This window comes from Diaphorina citri, unplaced genomic scaffold (genome assembly GCF_000475195.1).
Source record: "Diaphorina citri unplaced genomic scaffold, Diaci psyllid genome assembly version 1.1 scaffold575, whole genome shotgun sequence".
NCBI classification, from domain to species: domain Eukaryota; kingdom Metazoa; phylum Arthropoda; class Insecta; order Hemiptera; family Psyllidae; genus Diaphorina; species Diaphorina citri.
This window is the reverse complement of record NW_007378009.1, coordinates 91,527-109,019: the sequence shown is the minus strand read 5'-3', so window position 1 is coordinate 109,019 and position 17,493 is coordinate 91,527. Positions and strand designations below refer to the sequence as shown.

Below are 17,493 nucleotides of genomic sequence, written 5' to 3'. Positions count from 1 at the left end.
CTCTCTTCAATTTCAGGACAATAAGACCTCCATTGTTAAAATGTTGGTCGCAAAGTCTCAAAGACAATAATTAAAACATTTTTCTTTGCCCGCCAAATAATGGTATTTCTTATTTTTTTATGATTTCAGGAGAGACCAAATACTTCACATTTGAGAACAGTACAACCGATGTGACATCAATAGCACTGTCCTTCTATTCCGGACATTGTTACAATGTTGGTCGCAAAGTCTCAAAGACAATAATTAAAACATTTTTCTTTGCCCGCCAAATAATGGTATTTCTTATTTTTTATGATTTCAGGAGAGACCAAATACTTCACATTTGAGAACAGCACAACCGATGTGACATCAATAGCACTGTCCTTCTATTCCGGCCTCTTTGCTTACAACGGATGGTAAGTGATGGCCTTTCTCTCTGTAAGGTACAATTTCTTGAAATATACTATTTTCCGCCTTCTTCAGAAAAGTCCTCAAAAGGTCCGTCTTACTCAAAAGAGGAATTTAACTCGAAAAGGAGATATTTCTCTTCACTAAATAGTGAATCAAACTGGTGGTCATCAAACGAAGGTGATGACAGATGGTGACCCCGTTGGAACGGAAAAGTTAAAGAAGAAGATTATTTCTTCTTCTTCTTCTTCTTCTTCTTCTTCTTCTTCTTCTTCTTCTTCTTCATGTACGTTAGTTAGTCAGTAAGAAAACGCACCTTTATCAGCCTAACTGCTAAACTCACTTTCTTCCCTTGTTCCAGGAACTACCTGAACTTTATCATCGAAGAACTGAAAGACCCCATCGTGAATCTGCCACGAGCAATCTACATCTCCTGTACTCTAGTCACACTTACTCAAAAGAGGAATTTAACTCGAAAAGGAGATATTTCTCTTCACTAAATAGTGAATCAAACTGGTGGTCATCAAACGAAGGTGACGACAGATGGTGACCCCGTTGGAACGGAAAAGTTAAAGAAGAAGATTATTTCTTCTTCCTCTTCTTCTTCCTCTTTTTCTTCTTCTTCCTCTTCCTCTTCTTCATCTTCTTCTTCTTCTTCTCCTTTTCTTCCTCTTCTTCTTCCTCTTTTTCTTCTTCTTCCTCTTCCTCTTCTTCATCTTCTTCTTCTTCTTCTCCTTCTTCTTCTTCTTCTCCTTCTCCTTCTTCTTCTTCTTTTTCCTCTTCTTCTTCTTCATGTACGTTAGGTAGTCAGTAGGAAAACGCACCTTTATCAGGCTAACTGCTAAACTCACTTTCTTCCCTTGTTCCAGGAACTATCTGAACTTCATCATCGAAGAACTGAAAGACCCCATCGTGAATCTACCACGAGCAATCTACATCTCCTGTACTCTAGTCACTGTGGTCTATGTACTCACCAATGTGGCGTTCTATACTACCCTATCCCCGGCTGAGGTGCTTAACTCCGAGGCTGTAGCTGTGGTGAGTAGCCAGGAGTACATTCCTTAGCTGAGGTGAGTAGGTGAGAGTACATCTGTATTCTAGTCACTGTGGTCTATGTACTCACCAATGTGGTGTTCTATACCACCCTATCCCCCCCGGCCGAGGTGCTTAACTCCGAGGCTGTAGCTGTGGTGAGTAGCCAGGAGTACATTCCTTAGCTGAGGTGAGTAGGTGAGAGTACATCTGTATTCTAGTCACTGTGGTCTATGTACTCACCAATGTGGCGTTCTATACTACCCTATCCCCGGCTGAGGTGCTTAACTCCGAGGCTGTAGCTGGAGAGAACTTCAGATATTTTAGGCATACTTAGGTGCTTTTTACAAATAATGTTACTCCCCCCCCCCAAAAAAACACCAGATTTTATGATTTGTACTCGAACCACCGACCTTCAGATCCAATGTCCACCGTCCTCGCAGCGATTACTTTAACGAGCTGATGTACTTTGTGTTCCAGACGTTCGCCAACAGAATATTCGGGCCCATTGCATGGACACTGCCTGTGTTTGTGGCACTCTCAACATTCGGTGGTGTCAATGGCATCATCCTCACCACATCGAGGTAAGTACCAGATGAACTCTTTCAGAAAAGGGGTCTTACGGGGGAAAAGACCCAATGAGCCAATTTCATCATTATCGGACGAACCGTTGCGTTGAAGAGTTGGTGTGAAAAACAATTTATTCCTGCTTAAGCCGGCTGTGCACCTATCAGGCAGACCTGATAGGTGCACATGTTCAAGCGTATCTGTCAGATCTAACTCTTTAGGTGTACCTGTCAGATCTACCTCTTTAGGTGTACCTGTCAGGTCTACCTGATAGTGTATGGTGGGCTTTGGACGGACATTTTGCAAAGGGCGTTTGAAATGACCCATGTTTAAAAATTTGACGTACCTAGACTATTGGTTTTAGACGTTGACTATTATTGGTTTCAGATTGTTCTACGCCGGAGCGTGTGAAGGTCAAATGCCGGAGATCCTGACCATGATTCAAGTGACCAAAATGACGCCTACCCCTGCCGTTCTTACCATTGTAAGTAAAACCGATTTATTTTCCAGAAAATCGGCCACCAAAAGACAAAAAATCGGACCAAAAAATCAACCGCAACAGTGCCCTCATAGACGATTTGGGACTTGGAATTTTTTCAAATACGTATTCTAAAGTACGCTTGTTTTGTGATCTTTAGGTGTACCTGTCAGGTCTACCTGATAGTGTATGGTGGGCTTTGGACGGACATTTTGCAAAGGGCGTTTGAAATGACCCATGTATAAAAATTTGACGTAGACTATTGGTTTTAGACGTTGACTATTATTGGTTTCAGATTGTTCTACGCCGGAGCGTGTGAAGGTCAAATGCCGGAGATCCTGACCATGATTCAAGTGACCAAAATGACGCCTACCCCTGCCGTTCTTACCATTGTAAGTAAAACCGATTTAGTTCCCAGAAAATCGGCCACCAAAAGACAAACAAATCGGACCAAAAAATCAACCGCAATAGTGCCCTCATAGGCGATTTGGGACTTGGAATTTTTTCAAATACGTATTCTAAAGTACGCTTGTTTTGTGGTTTTGCTCTTGTGTTGAAAGAACGCTCCTTAACATTTCATGTGATTCCTATTACATTAGACTCATGTGGTCTGTGTCGTAGCATGCCCAATGCCCATCCGCTACTGTGTCCCTCATCAGATGGGCGTTAAGAGATCAATACTTCCAATTTAGGTGCTGGGTCAACACAAGAACACGAGAAAGTAACCCGTTGAAATATTTGCAATCGAATGTTGAGTGTATTTTTTTCGTCAATGGTGGGTTTCAAATCCAGAAACTTTTTTTTTTTTAAATAAGTTTCCATTTATATTTCATCGACAAAAACTCAGAACATACATTTTTCATATAAATGGTATACCTATCCGTATAAGCAGAGCTTGTGCCACGGATGGGGAAAACAGAGCTTGTGCCACGGATGCGGAAGCTTGTGCCACGGATGGGGAAGCAGAGCTTGTGCCACGGATGCGGAAGCTTGTGCCACGGATGGGGAAGCAAGTGTATTACCGCTTTTCAAGCAAGTGTATTACCGCTTTTCAAGCAAGTGTATTACCGCTTTACTAACTGTGCTCCGTGTTTTCTTTCAGGCATTCCTGTCTCTCCTCTATCTTATGTCTTCCAACATATTCGCCCTTATCAACTACGTTGGATTTGCCACCTGGGTAAGCCTCTAATGATCTAGCAAAATAAATTTTGAGCTTTAATGTGGCTAGATTTTTGATCTAGCGTTTCTTGGAGTGCGGTATTGCACCTGTTGATGATTTATCCACATAAGATCCTATCTACGTCAGTATCCCCTGCACTAGTGGCTATCTCCTATGTAGTATCTGCAGAATTCTATACCGTTCACCAATGGCTGATACCCTAATCTAATCCTGAACACTGAACATCCTAGCACCCTTTTTTTTTCAAGAGCTTCAATAGATTGAACTGTAACAACGGAGGTGGTTCTGAAATGGAATAAAGAATCAAGACAGGATAGGAGAAAGCCAGCCCTTCCGCACTCAGGTCCTGGGTCAACACGAGAACTCCAGAAAGTAACCCGTTGAAATATTTGCAGTCGAAAAACGAGTACAAACTTTTGTCGATGGTGGGCATCGAACTCGGGACCTTCTGCAAGCAAGTATGTTACCACTGGGCTAACCGTGTACCCTCTACTCGGACGGTACTTTTTTTTAAATATGTTTCCATTTATATTTGATCGACAAAAATTCAGAACATACATTTTTCATATAAATGGTATACCCACCCGTATAAGCAGAGCTTGTGCCACCTGAATCCGTGAAGATTATGTTAACATACACTGATCCGTTCTAGGTGCCTATTAGGTGTTGGAAATGTGTCAGAAAAGTGTTCTAGGTTCTAGTCATTAGGTTATTATGCTAATCCACTGATATAATGGATTATGTAGTCCATATTATGATTGGTGTAGCGAATATATTCGGTAGATAATCATTGGTGTTATGACAACCTAGGACATACAGAGGATAGGTACGTACCTGCAACATAAGATACCTATACATGATACCTGGGACGTAACGCTTGATGGTAATCACGGGATAATCATGTGAGTAGGTACACCATGCTAGAAAAGTTGGTGTCTTCTTCTTACGGTCAATTTTTCTTCTGTGCGGACGTGGTAGTTGACTTGGAAAAGTTCAGAGGTAAGTACCGTATTGCGGATGAACATTAGAAACGAGTGTTTGAAGTGTTGATGCCGCACTCCAAGAAACACTAGACCAAAGTCTATGAACATTCGCGGAAATTCCCAGCCCAGTTAGCTTGGAAGGAAAGGCTTGTAAGCACTAGACGGCATCGGCACAGCGGCAGTATCGATTCCCGCTCGGGACGAGACTTATCCCAAACGGATAAGGTTCGTTCTCGACTGGTTTCTCCTATCATGCACTCCTGGCTCTCTTCAATTTCAGGACAATAAGACCTCCATTGTTACAGGGGGAATAGCGACCCCATGAAATTGGGATAGTGGCTAAGTGAAAGAAAGAAAACAAAAGTCGAATTTCCTGTTCACTTTAATTTCTTTAAAACAAGGTGGAGGACCATGATCAGAGATTTTTAATGCGCTTGCGCAAAAGCCGAAATACATTTCAACAGGCTTTCAAAAACAAACTTTAGACTTGTCATAAATGGTGATAAGTTGATAAGTAAAGCAAAGAGGCAACAAATAGGCACTTGACAAGATGACGAGTAGGTAATCGTTGTTGGGCCACAATAAGTCACAAGATTCTCTTTCAGGAAACAACGTAACCTGAAATTAAGGTAACCAAAAGTCTAGTAACCATCTATTCCTTCCCTTTTCTAGCGATTGTAACCCGCTACTTCCAGAAGTTGCTAGTGGTGGTAGCACCTGAAGTTTGAAACACTCATGTGATAATACTGGTAAAGAAAAACAATGTACCTTCAAAAAGTAAGGGTTTAGGAAACCTTTACTACCTATTTGAAACAACGGTTGAATTTAAGTTCAGACAGAATTTGGTAAGTTCCGGTATTGGAAGGATGTTGGGGAACCTGGAATGCTACATTGTCCGTCCGAAATTCTGGGATTTCCTGAAATTTCATGTCCGGAAGGGAACTCTGTTTTTATGCAAAACTTTGTGTACATATCCGAAATGACGTATATTTCTCCCACAAACTTATGTAACAAATACCAAATTACATGTCCTCGTTACTGTTTTTACACATTCTTGAAACCCTATACCTACCTTCCTCTTTCTTATTTGTACAAAATCCTATCCAGTGTCTACTTTTACAAAATCCTCTGGGTGTCTGTAAAATATCATGTTGGCCCGGAATTCTTCCATTTTCAAGATGGTAATACCGACAGAGATGATAATATTTATTGAATCTAATAATTGCAAAAAGTGTTCATTCGTCCATTTGTCACAATTTTTGAATACGTCCATTATAAGTAAGCGTTTGGGTCAGTGTAAATCTGAAGGTTAGTCGTTTCAGTCCCAAGCCGAAAACAGAGGTCGATTCAACTTCGCCTGAAGCTTCCAAATCGCCTCCAACTGAAAACTGTGTCATTGAGCCAATAAAAACCAAACTCCCAACTTGTTTCGAATAATGATAAGAAATCCCCATCACATTAGCATTATACGGTCCATTCCACCACCTAATAAATAATTACCTGCCTATACATAATAATTATTATGAGGGTAGCTTATAGAATCCTATTGAACTATCGAAAAATTAACACCACAAGAACACACCTATAGGTATGTGCCTACACCTACGAGTAGGTACTTAACCTAATTAATTACAGACACATACAATACGTAGGTATATGCCTAAATTGTCCTAAATAAATTCAGTAGGTACTATGGCAACTGCATAAGTTGCTACAACGCCATTCCAGATTAATAGGTTCAATATTTCAAGAGTCTCCGAAAAAATCAACCTATTTCCTATTTGACCCATATCTAAAATATATCCATCATGTCCGTATGTATAAACGTATAAAATATACGTAATACGTATGGATAACGCATTTAATTATGCACCTTTTACGCCTAACAAGGTATCCTTAACGGGGAAACTAATGTGTATAAATTGAGAAACATATAATTACCTCCAAATTAAACCATGTAAACAGGTAATGTAAAAATTGTGGCGTTCTATACTACCCTATCCCCGGCTGAGGTGCTTAACTCCGAGGCTGTAGCTGTGGTGAGTAGCCAGGAGTACATTCCTTAGGTAAGGCGAGTAGCCAGGAGTACATCTGTACTCTAGTCACAGTGGTCTATGTACTCACCAATGTGGCGTTCTATACTACCCTATCCCCGGCTGAAGTGCTTAACTCCGAGGCTGTAGCTGTGGCGAGTAGCCAGGAGTACATTCCTTAGCTGAGATGAGTAGGTGAGAGTACATCTGTATTCTAGTCACTGTGGTCTATGTACTCACCAATGTGGCGTTCTATACCACCATCCCCGGCTGAGGTGCTTAACTCCGAGGCCGTAGCTGTGGTGAGTAGTTAAATCCAGATATCAAATATTTTGTGGTGAAAATACAACAACTTTTCAAGGTCAACAACTTTTCAAGGTCAACAACTTTTCAAGGTCACTGGATTACTAGGTGCTGCTCAGAAACTCCTGGAGGAGTCCTTTTACCGAAAAGGCTCGATTGAGACCAAACTCAAAGGCATTTTCTTTTATATTCTGATTTTCACGGGAAACCTACCTAGGTATACTACACTTTCTGCCATTACCAGAGTTAAAAGACAAAATAGAGAAATGACAGAAATAATAAAGGAGGCTCTTAGTAGTGTTTGTGAACAAACATTGTGAAGAGGCTCTCCGCTTCACCACGAATAAATTATGACTTAGATTTTCAGAAACTTTTCTCTTTCTTTCTTCCTAAAACATAACGAACGAAATTTCTTCCTTATTTTGTATTCCAGACGTTTGCCAACAGAATATTCGGGCCCATTGCATGGACACTGCCTGTGTTTGTGGCACTCTCAACATTCGGTGGTGTCAATGGCATCATCCTTACCACGTCGAGGTAAGTACGAGTCGAACTCTTTCAGAAAAGGGGTCTTATGGGGAAAAGACCCAATGAGCCAATTTCATCAAAACCGGACGAACCGTTGTGTTGAAGAGTTGGTGTGAACGACAATTTATTCCTGCTTAAGCCGGCTACTCACTATCAGGCAGACCTGGTAGGTGCACATGTTCAAGCGTATTAGTCACTGTGGTCTATGTACTCACCAATGTGGCGTTCTATACTACCCTATCCCCGGCTGAGGTGCTTAACTCCGAGGCTGTAGCTGGAGAGAACTTCAGATATTTTAGGCATACTTAGGTGCTTTTTACAAATAATGTTACTCCCCCCCCCCAAAAAAACACCAGATTTTATGATTTGTACTCGAACCACCGACCTTCAGATCCAATGTCCACCGTCCTCGCAGCGATTACTTTAACGAGCTGATGTACTTTGTGTTCCAGACGTTCGCCAACAGAATATTCGGGCCCATTGCATGGACACTGCCTGTGTTTGTGGCACTCTCAACATTCGGTGGTGTCAATGGCATCATCCTCACCACATCGAGGTAAGTACCAGATGAACTCTTTCAGAAAAGGGGTCTTACGGGGGAAAAGACCCAATGAGCCAATTTCATCATTATCGGACGAACCGTTGCGTTGAAGAGTTGGTGTGAAAAACAATTTATTCCTGCTTAAGCCGGCTGTGCACCTATCAGGCAGACCTGATAGGTGCACATGTTCAAGCGTATCTGTCAGATCTAACTCTTTAGGTGTACCTGTCAGATCTACCTCTTTAGGTGTACCTGTCAGGTCTACCTGATAGTGTATGGTGGGCTTTGGACGGACATTTTGCAAAGGGCGTTTGAAATGACCCATGTTTAAAAATTTGACGTACCTAGACTATTGGTTTTAGACGTTGACTATTATTGGTTTCAGATTGTTCTACGCCGGAGCGTGTGAAGGTCAAATGCCGGAGATCCTGACCATGATTCAAGTGACCAAAATGACGCCTACCCCTGCCGTTCTTACCATTGTAAGTAAAACCGATTTATTTTCCAGAAAATCGGCCACCAAAAGACAAAAAATCGGACCAAAAAATCAACCGCAACAGTGCCCTCATAGACGATTTGGGACTTGGAATTTTTTCAAATACGTATTCTAAAGTACGCTTGTTTTGTGATTTTGCTCTTGTGTTGAAAGAACGCTCCTTAACATTTCATGTGATTCCTATTACATTAGACTCATGTGGTCTGTGTCGTAGCATGCCCAATGCCCATCCGGTACTGTGTCCCTCATCAGATGGGCGAAAAGAGATCAATACTTCCAATTTAGGTGCTGGGTCAACACAAGAACACGAGAAAGTAACCCGTTGAAATATTTGCAATCGAATGTTGACTGTATTTTTTTCGTCAATGGTGGGATTCAAATCCAGAAACTTTTGCTTTTCAAGCAAGTGTATTACCGCTTTACTAACTGTGCTCCGTGTTTTCTTTCAGGCATTCCTGTCTCTCCTCTATCTTATGTCTTCCAACATATTCGCCCTTATCAACTACGTTGGATTTGCCACCTGGGTAAGCCTCTAATGATCTAGCAAAATAAATTTTGAGCTTTAATGTGGCTAGATTTTTGATCTAGCGTTTCTTGGAGTGCGGCATTGCACCTGTTGTTGATTTATCCACAAAAGATCCTATCCACTTCAGTATCCTCTGCACTAGTGGCTATCTCCTATGTAGTATCTGCAGAATTCTATACCGTTCACCAGTGGCTGATACCCTAATCTAATCCTAAACACTGAACATCCTAGCACCCTTTTTTTTTCAAGAGCTTCAATAGATTGATCTGTAACAACGGAGGTGGTCCCGAAATGGAACAAAGAATCAAGACAGGATAGGAGAAAGCCAGCCCTTCCAAGCTTGCGCCCCCAAACCAAACGAACCTTACGTGTTTAAGGATAAAACCCGCCCCGGGCTTGCTTTGCTTTACGTGTCAACTGTCACCAATAATTGCCGTCAGATTGATTCCTGCCAATACTGAGTATCTTGTATTGCTTTTGCATGAGATGCACCAATCTAAGCGGCAAACTAGCACTTATTAAAACAGACGCGCTACCCTCCAAGCTACCTAGGCTGGCTCACCTATTTTTTCTATCAGCATACTCGTAAGTAGTGTTTTGTTTCACCTTCCCGAAATCATCCCTTTTCAGCTGAGCATAGGCGTGGGAGTGCTCTGCCTCCCCGTCCTGCGCTACACCCAGCCCGACCTCCCAAGGCCGATCAAAGTTCACCTCATCTTCCCGGCCGCCTACCTGATAGCCTCCGTCTTCGTCACGTTGGTCCCTATGATGGCCAGTCCTGTAGAAACCGGCATAGGATGTCTGATGATAGCGACCAGCGTGCCGGTATATATGGTGTTCATCGCGTGGCGGAACAAGCCGAAGGTGTTCACGAAGAGTGTGGGTGAGTGCGGCAACCCTGGATTGATGAATTGACAACACTGTAAACCTGTGACTTTGATTTGACTACATTGCAGGACAAAATAGGACAAGAGGATTTGAGATAGAAAGAATGGAGAAGAGAGGAAGAAGTGAATAGAGCCGGTATATATGGTGTTCATCGCGTGGCGGAACAAGCCGAAGGTGTTCACGAAGAGTGTGGGTGAGTGCGGCAACCCTGGATTGATGAGTTGACAACACTGTAAACTTGTGACTTTAATTTGACTACATTGCAGGACAAAATAGGACAAGAGGATTTGAGATATTAAGAATGGAGAAGAGAGGAAGAAGTGAATAGAGAACTGTGGAAGGCAGATTAAAAGAGGGGAATAGCGACCCCATGAAATTGGGATAGTGGCTAAGTGAAAGAAAGAAAACAAAAGTCGAATTTCCTGTTCACTTTAATTTCTAGGTAATTAAAACAAGATGGAGGACCATGATCAGAGATTTTTAATGCGCTTGCCCAAAAGCCGAAATACATTTCAACAGGCTTTCAAAAACAAACTTTAGACTTGTCATAAATGATGATGAGTTGATAAGTAATGCAAAGAAGCAACAAATAGGCACTTGACAAGATGACGAGAAGGTAATCGTTGTTGGGCCACAAAAAGTCACAAGATTCTCTTTCAGGAAACAACGCAACCTGAAATTAAGGTAACCAAAAGTCTAGTAACCATCTATTCCTTCCCCTTTTCTAGCGATTGTAACCCGCTACTTCCAGAAGTTGCTAGTGGTGGTAGCACCTGAAGTTTGAAACTATCATGTGATAATACTGGTAAAGAAAAACAATGTACCTTCCAAAAAGTAAGGGTTTAGGAAACCTTTACTACCTAGTTGAAACAACGGTTGAATTAAGTTCAGACAGGATTTGGTAAGTTCCGGTATTGGAATGATGTTGGGGAACCTGGAATGCTACATTGTCCGTCCAAAATTCTGGGATTTCCTGAAATTCCATGTCCGGAAGGGAACTCTGTTTTTATGCAAAACTTTGTGTACCTATCCGAAATGACGTATATTTCTCACACAAACTTATGTAACAAATACCAAATTACATTACTGTTTTTACATATTCTTGAAACCCTATACATATACCTACCTAATACCTTCCTTTTTTCTTTTTTGTACAAAATCCTATCCAGTGTCTACTTTTACAAAATCCTCTGGGTGTCTGTAAAATATCATGTTGGCCCGGAATTCTTCCATTTTCAAGATGGTAATACCGACAGAGATGATAATATTTATTGAATCTAATAATTGCAAAAAGTGTTCATTCGTCCATTTGTCACAATTTTTGAATCCGTCCATTATAGGTAAGTGTTTGGGTCATTGTGCTGTCATTACAGGTAAGTTTTTGGGTACATTGATGTGCTGTGAACGTCAAGTTTGGTCATGAAGAGTACCGTTCATCCTAAAGAATAATGCATCCGTCAAACGTCTTGGGTCAGTGTGCTGTCATTACAGGTAAGTTTTTGGGTACATTGATGTGCTGTGAACGTCAAGTTTGGTCATGAAGAGTACCGTTCAACCTAAAGAATAATGCATCCGTCATGGAACGTTCGTTCTGTTTGTAAATAAGTCCAACTCTTTATTATTATAAAACAGTTTTGGAATTTTCGATTTCATTGTGACACAAAACGTCTTGTATCTTGATATAAAAATAATGGATAAATCAACATGATTCTTTTTGGGTTTTTAGAATTGATTCTTAACAACATTCCGCATGAGAAAATCCGTTTTACCTTAAAAGGGCCTAGGTAGGGCTCGGCCCTTCCTATATCCCAACCAAAAGCCTTTAACAATGTTATTGAAATCAAATACACATACATAATATGTATGCTTTTCTTGACCCCGCCGGGAATCGAACCCGGGTCTCCCGCGTGCAAGGCGAGTGCAGTGACCACTACGCCATGGGAGCTGACTGATATAAAAATAATGGATAAATCAACATAATTCTTTTTGGGTTTTTGGAACTGATTCTTAACAACAAACATTCCGCATGAGAAAATCCGTTTTAGCTTAAAAGGGCCTAGGTAGGGCTCGGCCCTTCCTATATCCCAACCAAAAGCCTTTAACAATATTGAAATCAAATATACATACATATTCTACATCGTTCCAGTTATGTACTGGGTCGATTTATGAAGCCTCGCCACCACCTCCTATATTATTGAAGTCAAATATAGTGCTAATGAAATCACTATTCTCTCCAATTTCAGACGCAAGTACCCGATTCCTTCAAAAGATCCTGATGGTGGTTGGAAAAAGCAAAAGTCCAGACAAGGTCTAAGAGAACGGAGAGACCAGAAAGACACCACACGCATGCGCTGCCCATTGCCGCCATTTTGAAAAACTCCAAGGTGCCAATGATAAAAACAGTATTACAATAAACTTTATCAGTTTCCTTTTTTTCATATTTGCAACAAATAAATGCTTTTAGCCTATTAATGCCGGTTGGTTCCTCACGCTCAGACTGACTGACGGACCGTAGAAATGTGCGTGTCGTACTTTTTACGTGTCGTACTTCTTTTGTCGTACTTTTGTGCGTGTCGTACTTAAGAAGGATGATAAAACAGAAGAGACGAGGTCTTACAGACCGGGTCTGTCATAAAGTCTGAGTTTATCTATTTAGGATAAAGTTCTCTTCGAGCGGGAATTGAATCACACCCTCCACGCTAACTAGCCTGTCTAATGCTTGCCACTCTCGCTCAGTACATCTTAGACCACAGTCACTTACCTAACGAGAAGACAATAATGAACACACACAGACTGCCCAGGGGGAGCCATCCGATGTTGGACACATCACTACCAGAGTTCTTCAGATAGAAGTAGTACCCCATAGTGAGGGTAGAGAGCGCCATGATCACCGCCGACACTAGGAGGAGAATTCTGCGCCCCAAGCGATCTACTATCATGGTGGCGATCCAAGTGGTTACCATCATGATGGTGCCGACGATGATGGTGCACAGGTTCGGGTTCCATAGGACTGAAAAGTCCCTTTACTCCAGCAGTAGGCTACTACTATTATTGTGGTCAAATTCTCAAATTATATTGAGGATAAAATTCGGCTGGGATTGAACCCTTATACTCTTCACAGTTGGCAGAGTTAAGTTATTGCTTTTTTTTATAATCAAAAGTTTAAAATCAGCCAATCAGATTGTTTCCAATCAGTTAACCTTAAACCAAGTTTAAACTTATCCTGTAGTCCCGGACATTGGTCAAGCCTTTATTAACCCATTGATTAGTGAATCCTTTTAACCCATTGCTTTATCAACAGTATTTATTGTTCATCATCATTCCTTCTTATTTGTATCATTTTTTATGACTTTTAATTCCGTACCCCCATGCCCCATGTTATTTTGTTAAACTGTGTTATATGTCGTACTTTCTTTTTTGTCGTACTTTGTGCGTGTCGTGTCGTCCGACTTCGACTAGAAGACGATCTGAATACGGAAGCTTTTTCCGCCATACACGATCCGCCAGTCTAAGCTTGAGAGGCCGGCACAGTACTGCTTGAAAGAGTATACTGCCGGAAAAAATACTTCATAGTCTAGGACGCGTTTCGTTCTTGTTGAGACTCATCAGCTGGACATCAGCTTTCAAGTGCTTGCTGGAATTCGGACTTTGTGTTCAATGTTTGGGACTACAATCTGTTGAACTTCGTTCAAATTAAACTGATTTCTGGTTCGCTGAATGGTAATCAAAAGATAGATTCTGGCGTGACTTTGTGAAGATTCATGTTGAAAAGAAGAACACCAGTTAGTAAGAGTACCTTATACTCTTCACAGTTGGCAGAGTTAAGTTAAAGCTTTTTTTATAATCAAAAGTTTAAAATCAGTGCCCTATATCACCAAAGTATGGAAAAGTATTTACAATTCCACATTTTGATTTAATTCGTCCAAATTCAAAATTCTGCTTTTCCATTGGCTATTACACTTGTAAGATACTTTTCCATACTTTGGTGATATGAGGCACAGATTGTTTCCAATCAGTTAACCTTAAACCAAGTTTAAACTTATCCTGTAGTCCCGGACATTGGTCAAATCTTTATTAGCCCATTGATTAGTGAATCCTTTATTATTATTAACACATTGCTTCATCAACAGTATTTATTGTTCATCCTCATTCCTTCTTATTTGTATCATTTTTTATGACTTTTAATTCCGTACCCCCATGGCCCCATGTTATTTTGTTAAACTGTGTTATGTTAATTTTATTTTTCGTATAGTATGTAAATAATATTATTATTTAATAAGGATTGTTTAGTATTTAAAACAAATACCTATACCTAATATTTTTTTTCTTCTAATTTAGTATTATAACTGGATCCCGGATAATATTCAAAAGAGTATTGGCATAATACCTGATTTTTTATTAACCAATAATTTATATTCCGATATAATTGGTCTCGTAAGAAAAAAAAAAATAATAATAATAAATAATAATAATACTTTGGTTTATATTTTAATATTACCAATTAATACCTATCAACAATGAAATATACATAATTATATTGAACCTTTTTTTAGTAATATTTTTTAAATGTGTGTGTAAGTGTGTTTAGTGCTACTTAGTAATAATACCCCTTTTTGTTTATTTGTATCAGATAAAATCAATATCCATTTTGGATATTGAACCTTTTTTTAGTAATATTTTTTAAATGTGTGTGTAAGTGTGTTTAGTGCTACTTAGTAATAATACCCCTTTTTGTTTATTCGTGTCAGATAAAATAATCAATATCCATTTTGAGTTTTGAGGTTACCAATTCAGTTTTTTGCGCGTTACCTAACCTAAAATGAAATTTTGTTTGCGATTTCTCCTTTTATTACAAGACAATAATTTTATTTTCCTAAATAAATAATATCTTTTAACATAATATTTTTGTGAATATACCTACTTTTTCTAAATATTTTACCCATTTTCCCCCCCCACTCGAACAACTATTGAACCTGCTAAAATTATTATTTTATTAATAAATACAAAATGATTTATTTCCTTACTATTACCCTGTTGAACTTTGTGTTTTGTTCTTTATTGGTTTTGTAGTGCCACTGCAACTCGAGGTAAGGCACAAGGTCAGGAGTTATCGAAATACGAAGGGAATCTGATGGGGAAATGCCCCTAAAGGCCCGTTCCCACTTGTGAGTTTCATCCGATTATTTTCCCAATGTCCTGTAGGCAATGTAATTTAAATGTGAGTGTTCCCATTACACACGACACGATTTTTTCTGAAGGACAAGCTGGAACGGGAATCAGGGTGAGCCCTGTTGAACTTTGTGTTTTGTTCTTTATTGGTTTTGTAGTGCCACTGCAACTCGAGGTAAGGCACAAGGTCAGGAGTTATCGAAATGCGAAGGGAATCTGATGGGGAAATGCCTCTAAAGGCCCGTTCCTACTTGTGAGTTTCATCCGATTATTTTCCGACTGTCCTGTAGGCAATGTAATTTAAATGTGAGTGTTCCCATTACACACGACACGATTTTTTCTGAAAGACAAGCTGGAACGGGAATCAGGGTGAGGCCGTGTACATGGGAACCACCACGGCGAAGCTGCCCCCGCCAAACCCGGTCAGGAGTCTACCAGCGCAGAACATGATCACCTGAAAAATAAAAATTGTAAAGGTGTGTCCAAAAATGGTCGACTCCGTTGATCAACCGTCAACTGAAACATAGATTCGACACTTCACCTCGTCGATCGACGGGGTCGACTATGTGACTTTTAGGGAAATTGAGGCGAAAGCCGGTAGACACCCCCTTTTAATCAGCCACCCGAGGTGGGTGGATGGATTACTTGAAAGTATCCTATTTACAATAGAGGGCATGTGCCCAGTTAGGTGGTGTTATCTCGTTAAACATCTTTTAAAAAAAATAAGATTTACGGAACTTTTCTTTTTCTTCTACGACTTATTTATTCATGGACCCAAGATATTTTTTGAAGATACAGGTAAATTGAACAACCCAAAAACCCCTGCCAATATCTGTTTGTAAATAAGTCCAACTCTTTATTATTATAAAACAGTTTTGGAATTTTCGATTTCATTGTGACACAAAACGTCTTGTATCTTCATATAAAAATTCTCTTATTCTGTATCTATTTTCCGGCCTTCCTCTTGTCTTCCGACTCAACATCAGAGGCTCGAGCTAACGGTCACAGCTCTATCCACCTTCTACTAACTGTCGTACTTTCTTTTTTGTCGTACTTTGTGCGTGTCGTGTCGTCCGACTTCGACTAGAAGACGATCTGAATACGGAAGCTTTTTCCGTCATACACGATCCGCCAGTCTGAGCTTGAGAGGCCGGCACAGTACTGCTTCAAAGAGTATACTGCCCGAAAAAATACTTCATAGTCTAGGACGCGTTTCGTTCTTGTTGGGACTCATCAGCTGGACATCAGCTTTCAGGTGCTTGCTGGAATATCGGACTTTGTGTTCAATGTTTGGGACTACAATCTGTTGAACTTCGTTTGAATTAAACTGATTTCTGGTTCGCTGAATGGTAATCAAAAGATAGATTCTGGCGTGACTTTGTGAAGATTCATCTTGAAAAGAAGAACACCAGTTAGGTAATCAAAAGATAGATTCTGGCGTGACTTTGTGAAGATTCATCTTGAAAAGAAGAACACCAGTTAAGGGGGAATAGCGACCCCATGAAATTGGGATAGTGGCTAAGTGAAAGAAAGAAAACAAAAGTCGAATTTCCTGTTCACTTTAATTTCTAGGTAATTAAAACAAGATGGAGGACCATGATCAGAGATTTTTAATGCGCTTGCCCAAAAGCCGAAATACATTTCAACAGGCTTTCAAAAACAAACTTTAGACTTGTCATAAATGATGATGAGTTGATAAGTAATGCAAAGAAGCAACAAATAGGCACTTGACAAGATGACGAGAAGGTAATCGTTGTTGGGCCACAAAAAGTCACAAGATTCTCTTTCAGGAAACAACGCAACCTGAAATTAAGGTAACCAAAAGTCTAGTAACCATCTATTCCTTCCCCTTTTCTAGCGATTGTAACCCGCTACTTCCAGAAGTTGCTAGTGGTGGTAGCACCTGAAGTTTGAAACTATCATGTGATAATACTGGTAAAGAAAAACAATGTACCTTCCAAAAAGTAAGGGTTTAGGAAACCTTTACTACCTAGTTGAAACAACGGTTGAATTAAGTTCAGACAGGATTTGGTAAGTTCCGGTATTGGAATGATGTTGGGGAACCTGGAATGCTACATTGTCCGTCCAAAATTCTGGGATTTCCTGAAATTCCATGTCCGGAAGGGAACTCTGTTTTTATGCAAAACTTTGTGTACCTATCCGAAATGACGTATATTTCTCACACAAACTTATGTAACAAATACCAAATTACATTACTGTTTTTACATATTCTTGAAACCCTATACATATACCTACCTAATACCTTCCTTTTTTCTTTACGGCCACTGCGGCCAAATTAGGGTTGCACCCCTTGAAATTTCGGCAAATTGCGGCTTCAGGCAAGTTTCTAGACCGCCGGAGGAAGATGTAAAAGCGGTAAAC

At 40.2% G+C, this 17,493-nt stretch overlaps 2 protein-coding genes across 4 annotated transcripts; both read left to right on the top strand.

Moving 5' to 3' along the window:
• Positions 1 to 275: 275 nt before the first annotated feature.
• LOC103510223 (large neutral amino acids transporter small subunit 2-like) lies at positions 276 to 8,051 on the top strand. The gene is made up of 9 exons (XM_026824331.1): positions 276 to 395; positions 749 to 815; positions 1,324 to 1,425; positions 1,900 to 2,003; positions 2,374 to 2,470; positions 3,567 to 3,641; positions 7,397 to 7,500; positions 7,597 to 7,657; positions 7,944 to 8,051. The coding sequence occupies exons 1-9, from the start codon at positions 292 to 294 to the stop codon at positions 8,049 to 8,051; spliced, it is 822 nt and encodes a 273-aa protein (XP_026680132.1). The 5' UTR covers positions 276 to 291.
• Positions 6,612 to 12,323, top strand: LOC113467873 (cystine/glutamate transporter-like). 3 transcript variants are annotated; one of them, XM_026824334.1, is made up of 6 exons: positions 6,612 to 6,666; positions 7,397 to 7,500; positions 8,418 to 8,514; positions 8,978 to 9,052; positions 9,685 to 9,937; positions 12,186 to 12,323. In XM_026824334.1, the coding sequence occupies exons 3-6, from the start codon at positions 8,449 to 8,451 to the stop codon at positions 12,254 to 12,256; spliced, it is 465 nt and encodes a 154-aa protein (XP_026680135.1). In that variant the 5' UTR covers positions 6,612 to 6,666; positions 7,397 to 7,500; positions 8,418 to 8,448; the 3' UTR covers positions 12,257 to 12,323. The 3 variants fall into 3 exon arrangements, with proteins under 3 accessions (XP_026680135.1, XP_026680136.1, XP_026680134.1); XM_026824335.1 differs by lacking the exon at positions 6,612 to 6,666 and adding an exon at positions 6,720 to 6,815; XM_026824333.1 differs by lacking the exons at positions 6,612 to 6,666; positions 7,397 to 7,500 and adding an exon at positions 7,949 to 8,047.
• Positions 12,324 to 17,493: the final 5,170 nt, after the last annotated feature.